General features: G+C 42.7%; 1 protein-coding gene across 1 annotated transcript; it reads right to left on the bottom strand.

The window, feature by feature from the left end:
* Positions 1 to 6,970: 6,970 nt before the first annotated feature.
* Positions 6,971 to 10,260, bottom strand: LOC102712652 (pentatricopeptide repeat-containing protein At4g39530). The gene is made up of 2 exons (XM_006659282.3): positions 10,129 to 10,260; positions 6,971 to 9,746 (listed from the first exon to the last, which is right to left on the bottom strand). The coding sequence occupies exon 2, from the start codon at positions 9,731 to 9,733 to the stop codon at positions 7,262 to 7,264; it is 2,472 nt and encodes an 823-aa protein (XP_006659345.1). The 5' UTR covers positions 9,734 to 9,746; positions 10,129 to 10,260; the 3' UTR covers positions 6,971 to 7,261.
* Positions 10,261 to 17,550: the final 7,290 nt, after the last annotated feature.

Genomic DNA, 17,550 nt, shown 5'->3' with positions numbered 1-17,550 from the left:
CGCCAAGGTCAATCGCTTAAAAGGGTCGGTCTCTGCTTACAAAAACAAGTGCTTACACATAGCCAGCTTTATGTCGCAGCTTCTAGAGTTACAAGTAGAAAATGTCTCAAGATTGTCATAGCAGATGAAGATTGCCCAAAGAAAAACAGCATAAAGAACATTGTTTACGAGGACATTTTATAATTGTTGTACCTCTTTTAAGTAATACTTTGCATACACTGTGGTGATATTATAATTTTGTTCTTTCTTATTTTCATAATATCTATTATAATAAAATGGTATAGAACAAGTAAGATCATTTACTACTATTCTCAAATCTTTTTTTATGTTTTAACTGACAAACGTAATGGTTGTTTTTTTTTCTCAATCGCCATGTCATGTTCTCTCTATATATATTATGACCCGCAAAAAAAATTGCTACCAAGTTTATGGTCAAATGGCATGTTTCTATTGGTTTAAGCCTGTATATCAGATACCTTTAATTCAGATGTGCCTTTGTTTTCATCCAAAAACTCTTCACATACAGTTTGCGAGGTCCCTTTCTCTCTCTCTCTACATCTATCGCTCTCTCCAATCAATGTAAAATTATACGGATGGTTCAATTATAAATGTTATAAAAACACTAATGTGATGAAAAAACTTTAATGTTTACAAAAACACGACTACGAATGGCGCAGTCATACATGGCAGGAAATAAACAGGAACATGCCTACAGAAGGTACAATCTAGTGATGTCACTGCACACATGTTTTCTGAACTAAAGCTCCTTTGATTCAAAGGAATTTCATAGAAAATTTAGAGGATTTTATTTCTATAGAAATTTTTTCTACAAAGCCCTTTGAATCAAAGGGATGAATCCTATGAAATTCCTATGAAATGCATCTTCCTATATAAGTTTTGGAGGAAATTTAACAAGAGGTTGAACCTCATGGAAAAAAATCCTGAGTCTATATCTCTCCTCAAATTCATGTGTTTTTCCTGTGGTTCAATCAAACAGTCATTTCTACATTTTTCCTATGTTTTGTAATCCTCTGTTTTACACCTATATTCCTGTTAAAATCTTATATTTTTCCTATTTCTTCGTTTTTTCATTCCTGTGATTCAAATGTACCCTAAGGATGGATGCTGTAGATGGTTTGTTCTTTCTGTAGTCAAATACAATAAATATTATACTCCACTTCCAGAGCTCTTTTTTCTCAATGAATGATTTCGTTGAAAAAAATTGTTTTTATTCTGGTAACATGGACTCAGGTATGCCTTCATCTGACCCTATTGACATGACGATCTACAGGCTGACAAGTTCCCTTTCACTTAAAAGACATGTCCATAGTATTTGCTTCTACGCAATCCAAATAGGTATTCTTCAACCTGGAATGTTTCTCGATTCCAAATTAGATTAAAATAATGGATGATCTTTTGCCTATAAAGCAATGTTATGGGCTAAGGTTCATAGATGGTAAACACCGTCAGGAGGATAGCCGGGCGGCGACGGCTGTTAGGGATGAGAGGGGAAACTTAGGTTGAGGAAGACTAACTCTGATTCATTGCTTGATTAGAATGATGATACAATCCATCCTTATATAGATGGTGAGACTTAATCCCTAAGTAACTAACTTGATCTAATCTAACTTTATCTCTTAATCCTATCCTATCTCTGGTGCTACAGTACCGCGTATACTGTTCATCTGCCTGGGGGTTGGGCCCATGGGCCTCGATCCCTCGGCCCCTACCTATGACACTACATCCATCCTTTCGAGCAGCTCACCCTCGTGCTGCAGTACTACTAGATTGACTCATACGACTCTCTAAATGAAACCTAACATAATTTAAGCCTTTTACATCTCGGCTGGTGACACAATTATAACTAAAAAAATTGGGTATTGGCGCCAGCCCGCGTCTTCGCGGCAGCCAGAATCGCCGTCTTCGCCTCCGATGACCCCAGCAGCGGCGGCGCCAGCGCCATAGCCAACTGCATGGGCGAGGGCTACCCAAAAATAGCCCCTGCCCCTGCCAGTAAGGATCCCCTGGCCGTCTTGCTTCAAGGAAGGGCATCCCAGAGGAAGTAGGTGCAGTTGCCCTTGGCCGCGCACCACGCCGCGCGCCATGGTTTGCTCTGCACGCTGACGACCTACTTGAATTACTCCTCTTGAATACATGATGTCGTGGGCGCATGGATGATGGATGATGGCGTGACACAATAGCCTCCATTGGGGAGGGCTGAGAGGATGGTGTTGTGGCTAGCGACGACATTGCCGTGCCCACCACCACCGTCTGCAGATTGCACTTCTCTTCCTTCTTGATTGGCGCATGCTTCGTCCTCATTGAGGCTGCAAGTACCGCCAGGTCGGCTTGCATCCTTTTGAGGAGCCAGATGCACATGTCTCCAGGATCTTCGGTCATGTCTTCAACAACCATGGCTCTGATACCAAGTTATTATGGGCTAGGGTTCATACATGGTAAACACCGCCAGGAGGATAGCCGGGCGGCGACGGGTGCTAGGGATGAGAGGGGGAACTTAGGTTGAGGAAGACTAACTCTGATTCATTGCTTGATTTGAATGACGATACAATCCATCCTTATATAGATGGTGAGACTTAATCCCTGAGTAACTAACTTGATCTAATCTAACTTTATCTCTTAATCCTATCCTATCTCTGGTGCTACAGTACCGCGTGTACTGTTCATCCGCCTGGGGGTTGGGCCCATGGGCCTCGATCCCTCGGCCCCTACCTATGAGAGCATGCACTATGCTCCGACGTGGCGGGTGGCTCTAGCCCACCACGTCGGAGCATGCTCTCCACAGGCGTAGACCATCCCCCAAGGAAGCTCCACGGATCTTGCAGGAGGCACGGGATCTCTAGGCGAAAAGGCAGCAAAAGGAGGAGAGAGGGGTAGCTTTTTCTCGTGAGATCCGTCAGCCGCCGTCGAGCGCCGCCTAGGGAAGCGGCAAGCCACCGCTGACCGCCGTCCCAGGGAGCCGCTGTCGAGCGGCGCCCTCGGGAGCAGCCAGCCGCCGCCGAGCGCCGCCTGCCCCTGCCGCCGAGCGCCGCCTACCCCCGCCGATCGCCATCCCCGGGAGCCGCCGTCGAGCGCCGCCCCTGAGCGCCGCCCCCGGGAGCAGCCAGCCGCCGAGCGCCACCCCCGGGAGCCACCACCGAGCACCGCCCTCGGGAGCTGCCTGCTGCTGCCGAGCGCCGCCCCCGGGATTCGCCCACCGCCACCGAGCGCCACTCCCGACACGGCGGCCACCGAGCTCCGCGCCTCCCACCGCCGCTCCGCCGTTGAGATCTGCCTCCCCCAACGAGCCGTCGCCGAGATCCGCCTCCGACGCGGTCGCTGCCGAGCTGCTATCGCGGAGACCTGCCGTCCCTCGACGTGGTCGCCGCCAACGGGCCGCCGCCATGCCGCCGGAGGCCGGAGAGACCGAGAGAGAGGGGGAGAGAGGGGAGAGAGAGGAGAGGTAAAGAAAATAAAAAAAAACTGAGGAGTGGAGAGATGGGACCCACACAAAGCACCTTGCACTGTGGAAAGAGTAGCTTCATCCTACGTGTTATCTGCTTTTTTTCTAGAGCCACTCCATCAAGAAGCATGCATAGCGCATGCCCTGACAAGCAAGGAGTTTAGTAATTATTCCATACTCACACTGGCAGTTGACAGCCAATAAAAATCTCTATGTTCACTAAAAACATCTATGTCATAACATAATAGTTTACAAATAGGAAACATATGTGCCTATATTTTACTGAACCCAAGCATGCAACTAATAATCTGTTTTCCATGTCAGCGCGCCATCTCTGCCACAATCGTTAGTGTTCATTGTGTTCACAAGCTTTGATCATCCAATATATGATAAATATTGGCAAACAGGTACTTGATGGTAAAAAGCAAATTCAGGGGTAAAATCCATGCTAACATTCCTTAAATACATAGCTACTGTATTAACTAAACCTGTAAATATAAACAGAAATGCTGACTAAAGAACTCAACAAAACTCACCATTCGTAAATATTAGTATCCAAGATGTTTTCACTAAAGGTATCATATGCTACAGACTACCATTGTGAAGTAATCAGAAAAGGACACTACCAATGCAAAGCTAGATCCACCAAAGTAATCTATAGTGAAAAAATTACTGATAAATTGGTGGTGCATTCGAGAATAGAAATACAGTGGTGTTCAGAAGAAGACATCAGAAGCATATAATCCAAGAAACAAGGGAAGCAAATAAGCAACAGAGTACCAGATTTCCCACCTGATTAAATCGAATTTGTAGGTTGGTTAGCATGCCTGTTGCAGCAGAAACGCCGTCAGAACTAAGGGGTTGTTTAGATGGGGCTAAACTTTTTAGCCTCATGTCACATCGGATGTTTGGACACTAATTTGAAGTATTAAACATAGACTAATAAAAAAACTAATTTTATAAATGAGTGGTAATCCACGAGACGATTTTTTTAAGCTTAATTAATCTATAATTAGAGCATGTTTACTGTAGAATCACATAGACTAATCATGGATTAATTAGGCTTAATGGATTCGTCTCGCGAATTAGCCCAAGATTACGGATGGGTTTTATTCATAATCTATGTTTACTATTTATAATAAATATCCAAACATTCGATGGGATTTAGCCACGTATCCCAAACACCCTCTAAGCCACCTAGTGAGACGCACCTTGCTGTGAACCTGCATCGTCTTTGCTATAACTGGATTAGAGACTCAGCGAACCGCCGTCGCCGGTGAACCTCCTCTGATTCTCCCCTTGGTATGGGAAGGGTGATACTGGGGTTAGGGAGGAAATCTGTGAACCACAAATGGCTAATGACTGTACAATAGAATAATTTATACTGTATATAGGATAGACCGATACAGGAAAAGTGAGAATCTGAGATAATACACAGTCACCTAATAAGTTCATGCCTATGTTAATACAAACATATAAGCTGTTGTTACTTTTTTTTCCTATTAGATGGATGGAATTAGTACAGTAATACTAATATATTAATTAATTAGTTTTTCACTGATCATGTTACCAACTTAATTTTAGGAAATACTAACAACTTCTGTTCATACATATTGTTACAACTTTAATATAATCGATACATAAGATTACAACATCAATAAAATATGCCATTAAAAACATGGAATTTTATTATTAAAAAGGATGAATATTTAATGTCAACCCGGGCTGGTATAATACTTAATTTAAATCATATAAAGAAAATGTTGGTTATTAAATACTGCTGAAAGTTATATCTAAAGTGTTTTAAATTGTACAAAAATAAATATTAATACTTACAAAATTATGTAGAAACTTAATATGTAATATATCCTATAAATAGTTAATGTCACCCCATGCAACATACGGGTTGACAGCTAGTTGACGTATCAATATCTTGATTACTTCGAGGTAGCGCTCAAAGCACTTTAGTCTTTAAACGCTAGTACATCAACTATAATCTCAGATAAACTATAGTAGTTAGTATTGATAATATTTTTACCACAACGCACCAATAAAAGTAGCTGCATCCATCAAACTATTCCATATGTACCTGTTGAAAAGATGCTTGCATATATACAACCTCCGTCCTAAAATAAACGAATTTCTATATTTTTAATAGAATTTTTAACTGTTCGTTTTATTTAAAAAAATTTTATGATTAATATTTTTATTGTTACTGCATGATCAAACATGAACAATACTTTACGTGCGACTAATTTTTTTCAATTTTTTTATAAATTTTTTAAATAATACGGATGGTCAAACACTCGACATAGAAAACACAGAAATCCTCTTCTGGGATGGAGTAGTACGAGTTTATTGTCACATGAACAGAGGTGGAAATAGTTGGACATTTACTGACCTTGGGGTATGCTCAAACATTCCCCTCAACTTGTTTCCCTTTAGATATACACTAGAAAGCAAGCGTGGCTTTGCCGCGTGTAAATGGGTTAGATTTATTGAGTTTATTATATATTTTTTTAAGTTGTTTATTGTGAATAGAGTTCTAAAATATCAGATAAAAGCTTATATGATTTCTACGATCTCTACAGGGGTCTAAAACTCGTCTATAACATTCAATTTCCAAGGCAAAAAATCAAACAATATATTTATAAACAACAATAGTTTATGAATAAAATTTTTATATATGTGTTTATAGGGATTGAAAAGTGACTAAAAATAAAATATGATGAAAAATACCCTAAAATCAACTTCAAAATTAAGGTTATAACTTTAAATTTGGCTTATAAACATAAACCCAAACAATATTGTAAGGGTGATAGTGATTCGTCATTAACCTTTTTAATATGTATTCTCTTCTCAATCAATCACAATCTCCATTTAATCATTCTCAATTGCTTTCTTAATATATATGTGTTAAGGCACCTACTTTATTAATATTTGTGTCAAGTTCCAAATCTATTAGTGATGTTCCAATCATTTTCATCCAATTTAGCTTGTCCTAAATAAGTTCATTTCTAAATAATAATTACATTTAATTTTATAAAAGTAAGAAATAAGTATATCAAAAAAAATAATTATAGTAAGATAATTGTATTGAATTTGATTAAACAATGAATATATTAGTGTTTTAGCCTTTATTTATAGGTGCATAAGTTTGCTATATATATTCTATATAATATATTAAAGTGATGTTTCAACAGGTCTTCTGGGCCATCTGTCCCTCAAAATTTATTAATTCACTTTCACCTACACACTGCAGCTCAGTGTAGTACTGGTAGCAGTGCACTGCAGTCTCTAGAAAGAACATGAAAGCACCGGAAATAAGAAAGAAGAAGCGGTGGTGGTAGCAGCAGCAGCAAGCAAATCCGACAGGCTCAGGCTAGAAGCGAAAGCTTGATTTTTACCGTGCCACATGGCATGCTTGTCTGGCCGAGAATTTGCACGTAATTCGTATATAGAGATTTAGGCCAATGGACAGTGATCGCACAAAATAAACAATGCCAGGGTAAAGTTTTGCTCGATGACATATACTGTGCAGCACAGACAAGTTAAAGGTAAGACAATGATGAAAGTGGATCTGAAGAACCATCGTTGCTGTCCACTATCAGGGACACAGTTGGAATGCTTGAGGTATCAATGATAATTATGTGATAGTAACCAAAGAATTGGACTGGTAACAGAATAAAGATAAACTGATAAAAAATGTTCTTGCAAGATTTTGACTACATAAACGAAATGTAGTTAGAACAAAATAATTACAGATATACCAAACCTTGCAGATCCTTCTCAAAGAACAGATTAACAAGTCTCACATAACAAAGAGTGGCCAGAAGTATCAGGGACATAACCCAAACTTTTAATTAGACTCGTCAGCTCATCCAGTACTGAATATATCAGTTCTGCCTCTGGGTGTTCTCTCCCTCTCGCAATGAACGTGTGAACTTCCTTTGTCACTTCAATCCAACTATATCCTGTTTCCTTCACTGTGCCAGCACTATCCATTTGCTGTCTTAAGTTGTGCACATGAGCCCACAGTCCTTTAGAGGCATAAATATTTGACAATAAAACATAAGGGCCACTATCTGTTGGATCTGCCAAGAGTGCCATTTCAGTGGCATACTTCCCAATTTCAGCATTGCCAAAAAGATGGCAGGCACTCAGCAAACTTCTCCAAACAGCTGCAGCTGGCTTGATTGGCATCCTTTCAATAAACTCCTTGGCAGCATGCAGTTTCCCAGAACGACCAAATAGATTAACTATAGAAGCATAGTGCTCAAGGCCTGGTTCCATATCATAATTTGATTTCATAGAGTTAAAATGGAGTAATCCTTCATCCACAAGACCTCCATGTGCACATGCTGATAGCACACCGACAAAGGTCACATAGTTTGGTTCTACCCCAGCTTCTCGCATCAGCCGGAAAACCTGAAGAGCTTCTTCTGCATGACCATGTTGTGCATAAGTTGAAATCATTGAGTTCCAGCAAATGACATCCTTCCCACATGTTGATTCAAACAACATCCGCCCCTCCTTAATGAAGCCACACTTTGCATACATGTCAATAAGAGCATTTGAAACATGTGGATCATTGTCAACACCTGCTTTGATGATTCTGGCATGAAACTGCTGGCCATAGAACATGCTTGCTAGCGTACTTGCCACAGTTACCAATGCCACAAATGTGAACTCATTAGGTGCCATACCCGATAAAAGGAGCTGGTTGAAGAGTTTTACGGCTTCTTCCCCTTGCTCATTATGTGCATGGCCAAAAATCATAGAATTCCAGATGACCATGTCCCTGTAGTGCAACATATTGAATACAGCCTTGGCATCATTCACAAGGGAACACTTTGAATACACATCAATTAGAGCACTTGCAGCAAAAAGGTCCAATGAAGTTCCCGATTTGATGACAAGACCATGAATCTGCTTGCTCAGTTCAATGGCTAACTGAGATGATGACAACCCAAGGAGTGAAACAAACGTCAACAGATTTGGCCTTACTGAGCAATGTCTCATTCTACGGAATATGTTCATTGCTTCTGCAAGATAACCATGCTTTGCATATCCTTCAATCATAGCGTTGAATGAAATTACATCATCTTCTGCCAAGGCATCAAATACTGCTCTTGCTTCAGTTAGATGCTCACATTTAGCATACATGTCAATGAGCGCATTCTTGACATACTCATCAGACTCTAGACCAGCCTTTATTGCATGTGCATGTACCTGCTTTCCTTGCCATATTGCTGCCAAAGATCCACATGAGTTCAAGATACTCGTACAGGCAAAACCATCTGGCTGCCAGCCACCCTGACTCATATTCCAGGACATGGTTATGGCTTCAGCGTCAAAAGAATTCTGCATATAACCAGCAATCATAGTTGTCCAAGACACAAGATTACGGTACTCCATGCAATTAAACAGCTTGCGAGCTAGTGACAGTCTGGAGCACTTGCAATACAGATCAATCAACACATTAGTGACTGATGTATCCGTCTCTGCAGCAATTCGATATGCATAACCATGTATTTGCCTGCCACCCTCTAGAAAGCCAAGTGCAGAGCAAGCACTGACAGCACTTGCTAGTACAAACCTATCAGAACGGACACCCTCAATCCCCATCATGTCAAACAGCTCCAGGGCTACTCCACCACACCCAATCTGAACGTACCCTGTGATCACCGTGTTCCAAGTTACTGGGCTTTTCACAGGGAGTGCATGAAACATCAACATTGCCTCATCCATGCGGCCAAGCTTTGCATAAAAGTTGATGAGTGCAGTCCCAACATAGACATTAGCATCCAGGTTCAACTTGACACCAATGCCATGCACTTGCTCACCAAACAAAACAGCCTTAGACTGTGTGCACGCACGTAGGACACTGGCAAGCAAGAATTCATTGGGCACCTCGCAAGAGGCCTTCCAGAAGGCTGCGAAGAGGGAAACTGCACAACCATCACCCCCGTGCTGTGTGTACATGGAGATGGCTGAGCCCCACGAGACAAGGTTCCGGTGGTGCATTCGGTCGAACAGGTGGCGAGCGTCGTGGAGGTGGCCAAGCTTGGAATAGCCACGTAGAAGCAGGTTGGCAAGGAAGAGGTCGTCGAGACATCCTGCGACGGTGGCGCGGGCATGGATGGCCGGGACTACACGAGGGGGACGGTCGCCGCCGGCGAGGCATGAGAGTAGAACCTGAGCTAAGCTGTGGCTGTGGATGCGAGTGGAGAGGGAGGAAGGCGCGCGGAACAGAGGCTTCAGGAACGACATGCTCCACCATCTCCTGTTGCATTGGACAAGGTTAAGGGAAAATCAATCATCAAGATCAAGATCTAGTCGAAGAGAGCATAGAGGTTAATGCACATTCGAGCAAAGGCGTGCGTGCGTGCTTAGAGAAGGATGAGTAGGTGGACGCGCGTCGGTGCGGGTGCTCACCGCCGGCGGAAGCAGCAGGACGCTGGGAGCGCGGGATGGTGGTCGGCACAGGGCAGGCGGAGGAAGCAGCAGCCAGAAGGACGCCGGCACCGCCTCTCCCGCGGGAGGGATGGGGATCGGTGAAGGCGGCGGGCGGTCGCACGGTCGAAATCGACATTTTCCCGCGGGAGGACTAGGGCGGGGGGAGCAGAGAGGAGGAGACCGAGCGCGGGGAGAGCAGGGGGCGATACCTCGACGTACGAAGGCGGCCGGCGGCGCAGGCGCGCAGCCGGGGAGGACGACGTCGACGAACGGTGGCGCAGGCGCAGCAGAGGCGCGGGCAGCTTGACGACGAGGGTTTTGGTTTGACCCGGCCAGTTGTTTTCGAGGATGAAGCCCATCTGGGGCCTGTTCTTGTGTGCTAACAAATCTGTACTTCTACAAGTAATTGAAGCCCTTTTCTCGAAAAAAAAAATAATTGAAACCCTACCCTCTCAAAATTCAGATTGAAAATTTATGCTAGATTTTCCATCTACTGCCTCCGTTTCATAATGTTTGACTTTTCTAGTTGCAACGTTTAACCATTCGTCTTACTTAAAAAATTTAGTACAAATATAAAAAACGATAAGTTGTGCTTAAAGTTTTTTTATAATAAAATAAGTCACAAGAAAAATAAATGATATTTCCATAACTTTTTGAATAAGACAAATGGTCAAACGTTGCAACTAAAAAAGTCAAACATCTTACATTATGAATCGGAGGGAGTAGCATTTTCTTTGAGTAGATGTTATTCCAAGGAAAGATTAAAAGTAATTATATTATAGTTTCATGAGGTTATTTAGGGATTTAAATATTTTTTTACTGATCCATAAAATTATATCGAAGCACTAAAAATATTTTTAGTGTTAGGTTACCCTTGAGCTACTCATGTATATTAGAATCTTATTTTTTATTTAATTTAAAGTACATATACACCCTTAGTTGAAATAACCTTATAAATACTAATTCAGCAATCCAAAATATAATGAATAAAGAATACTAATTTAACTTAATCAATTCTTTGAATCTTTCTATTTTAAACTTTTATCTCTGGTTGTCACTAAATTTTTATAAAAAAAATTATTTGCTTGATTTATTGGATTTATCTAGAGTTGCATAGTCTAGTTTCTCGCACGTTTTAGAGAGTGCGCAGGAGAGGAAGAGTTTACCGAGGACCTACCTCCCTAGGAACTCGAGCAAGGTAAGTTACCATCCCCTGAACATGTTAGGGGCTTGTTTGGTAGAGCTCTAAACTTCAGATCCTAACTCCAAACTCTAACTTCAGTAGAGCTGCTCTTGTGGGAGCCGGAGAGCAGATCAAAACTGTTTGGCTAGCTTGGTCTACTCCAGAACCCCTAAAAGAGATAACACGAATTAGATTGACAATAATAGCATTGCGAATTATGTGTAGTCATGATTAAACCATAATTTAATTATGTTTCTTTCATGTAATTAAATACTAATTATTTTTCTTTTGAACTTCAACAACATAACTATATGGTTATAAAATACTATATGATAGTTAACACACAATATAAATATTAATAATATATAGTAGCATGAGTGGCAGATTCAAGTAACTACAATAAAGGGTAGTGGGTCTTTTGGTGTGGAGTGGAGCTGTAGAGCAGAAAAACCCAGCTCCACCACTGTAGTTCATTTTTCAGGAGCAGCTCCATCAACTCCGCTCTAAAAAATTTAGAATCTGTACCGTTTGGCACAACTCCAGCTCCAGTTAAGTTAGAGTTGAGACCTGGAGCTATGCCAAACGGGCCCTACATACTACTGTGTTTACAAATAAAATTGCATGCAAATGATCAATACCTACTTAATGCACCCTATCTTGGCCATTGATTATCATGTTTCCTTTGTGACCAATATTTATATACGAGTCCCTAGTCAATTATGACTATGCTTAGCAACGCCTTACAAGTTGCATATATTCATGTTTATATCAAAAAAAATTTGTTTGGGTGATCAACCGGGCGGTGATCAAATCCCAGCACGTGGAGACATGAGCGCCATGATGCCGTTATGATGTTGAATACTAGTTAAAAAGTCAAAACCAACAACAATATTTAGACTAGCCAGCAAGGTGGATTTGGGCGGTTTCTAGGAAATGATAGTTTTGCCCTAGTCAATTAAGGACTAAGCTATATTCATATCCACGAAATGAACTGAGTACCCCCGTGCATTTCTCTAATAGATATACACCTAGCAAAGTAAATAGCTGAGCAGAGGTGGTATCCAAGCTGTGATGGTTTCACTTAGGTATGTGGATAAGTGGGAAGCTCAACTGACGACACACCACAGGTAGGGCAACCCAAATAACTTGAAATTAAATTTTAATAACAAATCTTGTTTCTCGTATTTTGTACCTCATGATCGTCATAATTCCTCATACTGCTATAAATAGTATGCCTAGAGTGTATGAGGGCTAGAGTTTATAGAGTAGGTACCACCAATATGTTAGTCTATTGAAATGCTTTCTTGTGACAACTCTCCTATGTGAGGAGAAGGCTCTTTCATTGTGTAAGTTGCAAAGTGCACAGGTAAAGCATACATCCGCTGTAGTGTGAGTATAGCAAACTATTTGAACAGCCCTACTCGCAGATACTGAGCACTAGGGCATGTCATACACTTGGACACTTTTTTAACTAAACTTGATAGGAATGGGAATATTGCATATGATTTTGATAGTGGTGGATCAACTTCTGGAGAGGTGAGAAGGGGTAGACCGTAGAAAACATGATGAACTAGTGACATGAAGACATACTTGGATAAATAGGGATGTGTTAACACCAGATTTTAGCAAATCGCCGCTATGGATTAATCTGTAATTAAAGACCAAATCAGATAGAAAGCAGGGCAATCGGATAGAAGGCCAAGCAGAGTACGACTCGGATTCAGCCGATAGAGTCCGGATCGGATAAGAGATAGAGTCCGATTAGGCCTCGAATGTTACAGATAGATTCGGGAATAATTAGAGTCCGTGTAATTTAATTTTATCTATTAATTAGAGTTAGTTTAGATTTTTCCTTTATCTCTAAGGTTGTTAGAGTCCGATCGGGACTTGTGTGTTACAGATAGAATCTATCTAGGAGTTTGCTATTTCTTTTTATCTATTAGGAGTTGTATGTCGTGTCCAACACGGCCTAACCTCAACCCGAGGGTATAAATATGTATGCCCGGGGTCATTGTTAAAAAATTGACCAATCAATTAGATCAACTTCTTTCGGCGCATCGCCACCCTCCTAACCGAGGTTTCAACTACGGTAGAACTTGGCACCTGACGTGAGGTTGTATCGTCTTGATCTCCGACGGAGGGGTAAGTCCTACGTTCCGCCGGGCCACGGTAATCATTCAGCTAGATTAGAACTGTCTCGGTTCGGTCTGATCTTCTATTCTAGTTGCGCGATTGCTAGTTATCGTATCAGGTTTAACTTAGATCACTTTCGTGTGTCGAGTTGATCTGGTTGACCACTTTGGGCGATCTACGTGGGTCTGATGTTTGCTATTTGACATATTCAATCTAGTACTGTCTCGGTTAGGTCCGATCTAGTAGATTGCGTTTGTCAGGTAGTTTATATCAGATTGATGTATTTTACTCATTGTTTTATCGGAGTACCAGCCGATAAGTTACCAGCCATCGGCTCATTGGCTTGATAGCAATCTAGATCTGTTTAGTATCTATCCTAACATTACTAGGTTTAATCTTGAACTCTCTCGGTTGGGTCCGATCTTCTATGATTATTCTTAGCAGTCTGGGCTAGGTATTTTATAGATCTTAGTTGTCTGTCCGCTGTCTATAGCCGATGATTTGTGACGATCTACATGCTTATCATATTTACATCAACCGATTGCCTTACTGTATTGTTTTTATACCAATCGGCTTGATTTAGTTAGATCGACAGTTATTTATGTTGCATCGGCTTAAGAGAATTACATTGTCACGCCCAGCAATTTCTCACACGAATTTCTGAACTTAATTGTGTATTAAAATTTCTGTCCAGGACCAGCCAGGGTACACAAAAAGACAATGTTGATTACATAACCATCGTTCTTAGAAACAACTGAAAATAACACTTATTCTAACGTAAATGCAGCGGAAAGAGAAGTATACTAGCTCCAGCGGGTACGACTCCAGTCCACAGGTAAAGCTTCGACGGTAGACCAGCTCACTCCTGAGAGTCACCTCCATCTGACTCAACTTCTAACTCTGAAGGGGGAAAACGAGCAAGGCTGAGTACAAACCACCGTACTCAACAAGCAGCACGGAAAAGAGGGGAATAAATGATGTATAAGGATCATCAAGGGCAGGCTAGGGTTAGTTGCAAAAAAGATAGCATTCAAATAAATAACAGAGATTAAAATGAAAACTGGTAATTAAATAAATTAAACAATAAGTAAATAACAGTTGTAAAATACCACAACACTGTCCAACGTTACACCACGTTGCGACAGGCCCATCCACTAGTCAACGTTACACCATGTTGCAGTAGTCCCAGGTGAAAACAAGTTTACCTAAGTCATTAAAGGTTCGACTAATCACAGTGGAGCTGGCAGCTCGCCCTTAACCGTGGGCACGGCTATTCGAATAGATTATACTCTGATCAGAGGTGTACTACTGTACCCACAAGACATAGTCTCACTACACTTGAACGTGCGCCGACATACCACCATGGCATACCGGATAGGGAACTATGATATGACCCGTCGCATAACCCTTCCTATTCAATCGCACCACACTTCAAGTTTCGCCCCCTTCTTTAAACCAAGTCGGGCAGCCCCCTCTTGTGCCTAGGTAAATCCAGAAGTAGCATAGGCCATCGTTACACCACGGCTCCCATCCATACTCCATCACGCTCACCCTTGCCTGGGTACATCGAATAGTTCGCAATTACACTCCAAATCCCACCTTTGCCCATTCTGGCTTGTGGTTAGCACGGAAATAACTTCCAGGGTTTCCTGCAAACCGGTCCGTAATTGTCATGGGCGCGACTCTCAAAACCAAGCACCCACGACCCACCATTAGCAATATTTTAGTTGGCCTTAACCCGAACTGGGTAATGAATCATTATTACAGCTATTCAGAGCTAATCATGATTATTAAATGATCCCATGAGCTACTTGATCTAAGCACGGCTAAGAATTAACCTAAATCAAACCCTAGTCAAGTTACCCCTGGTCTAGCATGGATAAAGTTGGATAAACAATGGCATAATAATAAGGATTACCCGAAAAATAAATACAGTAATTACTTTAATTAAGACAATACATATTTGAATAAATAAAGCGGGGAATTTGTAATAATAGGTTCAATATGATCAAAGATGAGTGCCACTTGCCTTGCCCTGGTCCTTGGGGAACTTCGGCAACGATCTCGAAATAAACCGGCTCTTCGGCGGGGTCCGAATCTAAGCGACAAAGCACAAAAATAAATAAAACAGCCACAAATTCTACTGAAACAGAAAAATAAAGTATTTTTAACGGATTCTTGACAATTTTATGAATTTAATGAAATTTGAATGGGCCTAAACGGAGACTAGATGAATTAGATATGAATTTTAGAAGTTTTCTGGGTTTTTAACTAAACAGAAAAGTCCTAAATCAATTATTGCGTAATTAATAGGGCTTGCTGATGTCAGCGGAGGAGAGAGGAGGGGTGGCGCCGACGGGTGGGAGCCACCTGTCGGTGGGAGAGAGGGGGTGAGGGAGGATGACAGGCAGGCCCGGGGAGGAGAGAGAGGAAGGAGGGGGCGGCCGGGCTGACGGCTGGGGCCCGCACGGCAGAGGGGGAAACAGGGATGGAGGAGAGGAGTTCGGCCGGGAGAGGACGGAGGCGGCGACCGGCCGAGCGGGCGGTGCAGGGCGGCGACGGCGACGACGGTGGGAACGAGTGACGGGGAGGGGCGACGGTGGGGGACAGCCGGCGTCAAGGCGCGACGACGGCACAACGACGCTTGGCCGCATGGCGGCGACGAGGACTCGGCGCGGCCGGTGCGGGGAGGCGCAGCGGACTTCGACGGCGCGGGCGAGCGGGCGGGGAGGCTGGGCCGAGGCGGCTCGGCCGGGAGGAGGGGAGGGCGCGCGGGAGAGGGGCGGCCGGGAGGGAGGTGGGCCGGCTCGGCTGGGCAGGCCTGGGAAGGAGGAGAGGAAAAAGAAAAAGGAAAAAGAAAAGGAAGGGGAGGCAAATTGGACTTCGGCCCAATTTGGGAAGGAAGGGAAAAAAAGAAAAAGGAGGGAAAAAGGAAGGCCCCACTTTTGCCGAGTTTTAAATTAATTTGTTTGGCCAAATTTTATACTCTGTAATTTGAGTTTAAATCTAGTTAATCGATTTGGAACCTCGATTTAATTAAATTACTTTCTTTAGAGAGATTTTTCCTGAGTTAATTAAGCCAATTATTATTTACGAATTTCTTTTACGAATTAAGGCTTACGATAAACTCTGGGCGTGACAAACCTACCCCCTTAAACGGAATCTTGACCCCGAGATTCGGAGGTGCTGGCGAAGAGGTGCGGATGGGCGGCCTTGAGCTCATCTTCTCTTTTCCATGTCGCTTCTTCTTCTGAGTGGTGACTCCACTGAACTCTGCAGAATCTGACCACACGGTTCCGAGTCTTCCTTTCACTGGTTTCTAGAATCCGTGCTGGCTTCTCCACATAGGTCAGATCCTCTTTTAAGTCGATGTGCAGTTGGTCTGTTCTTCAGGCACACGGAGACACTTTTTAAGCTGCGACACATGGAACACGTCATGGATTCCGGCCATGTTAGCAATGAGTTCTAACTGATATGCAACTTCTCCCCTGCGTTCCACTATTCGGTATGGTCCCACAAACCGTGGTGCCAACTTTCCCTTGGTCTGAAACCGGTGTACTCCTCGCAAAGGGGTGGCGCGGAGGTACACGTAGTCTCCTACTTCGAAGGCCAAGTCCCTTCGACGGTTATCTGCATAACTCTTCTGCCTGGTTTGAGCTATTTTCAACCTTTCGCGGATTATTCTGACTTTTTTTTCCGCCTGACTCAAAACATCAGTTCCGAAAACTTGACGCTCTCCTGTTTGATCCCAGAAGAGGGGTGTACGACACTTCCGACCATACAAAGCTTCAAAAGGTGCCATCTGCAAGCTGGCTTGGTAACTGTTGTTGTAGGAGAACTCTGCATACAGCAAATTCTTATCCCAAGTTCCACCAAAGTCGAGAGCGCACGCTCTGAGCATGTCTTCAAGAATCTGGTTTACCCTTTCCGTCTAACCATCTGTCTGCGAATGATAAGCTGTACTGAAATTCAGTCGGGTTCCCAATTCTTCCTGTAGCTTTTGCCAAAACTTCGAAGTAAACTGACTTCCTCGGTCCGAAACATTTTTTTTAGGTACTCCATGTAGACACATGATCCTAGCCAAGTAAATTTCGGCTAGTCTCTTCCCTGAATAAGTGGTGTGAACTGGCATGAAATGGACGACCTTTGTCAACCGATCAACGATTACCCAAATTGAGTCATGACCGGCTGCGATTCTCGGTAAACCGGTGATGAAATCCATCCCGATTTCTTCCCAGTTCCATTCTAGAATCTGAAGAGGCTGTAGCAGTCCTGCTGGCCTTTGGTGTTCCGCTTTGACTCGTTGAGGTCTTGA

This window comes from Oryza brachyantha, chromosome 8 (genome assembly GCF_000231095.2).
Source record: "Oryza brachyantha chromosome 8, ObraRS2, whole genome shotgun sequence".
NCBI classification, from domain to species: Eukaryota; Viridiplantae; Streptophyta; class Magnoliopsida; order Poales; family Poaceae; genus Oryza; species Oryza brachyantha.
The sequence above is the reverse complement of the archived record's forward strand: the minus strand, read 5'-3'. Positions and strand labels throughout refer to the sequence as shown.

What these genes read in the sequence shown, in the direction of transcription:
- LOC102712652 (XM_006659282.3), bottom strand. Translation starts at nt 9,733, where the DNA reads ATGTCGTTCCTGAAGCCTCTGTTCCGCGCGCCTTCCTCCCTCTCCACT.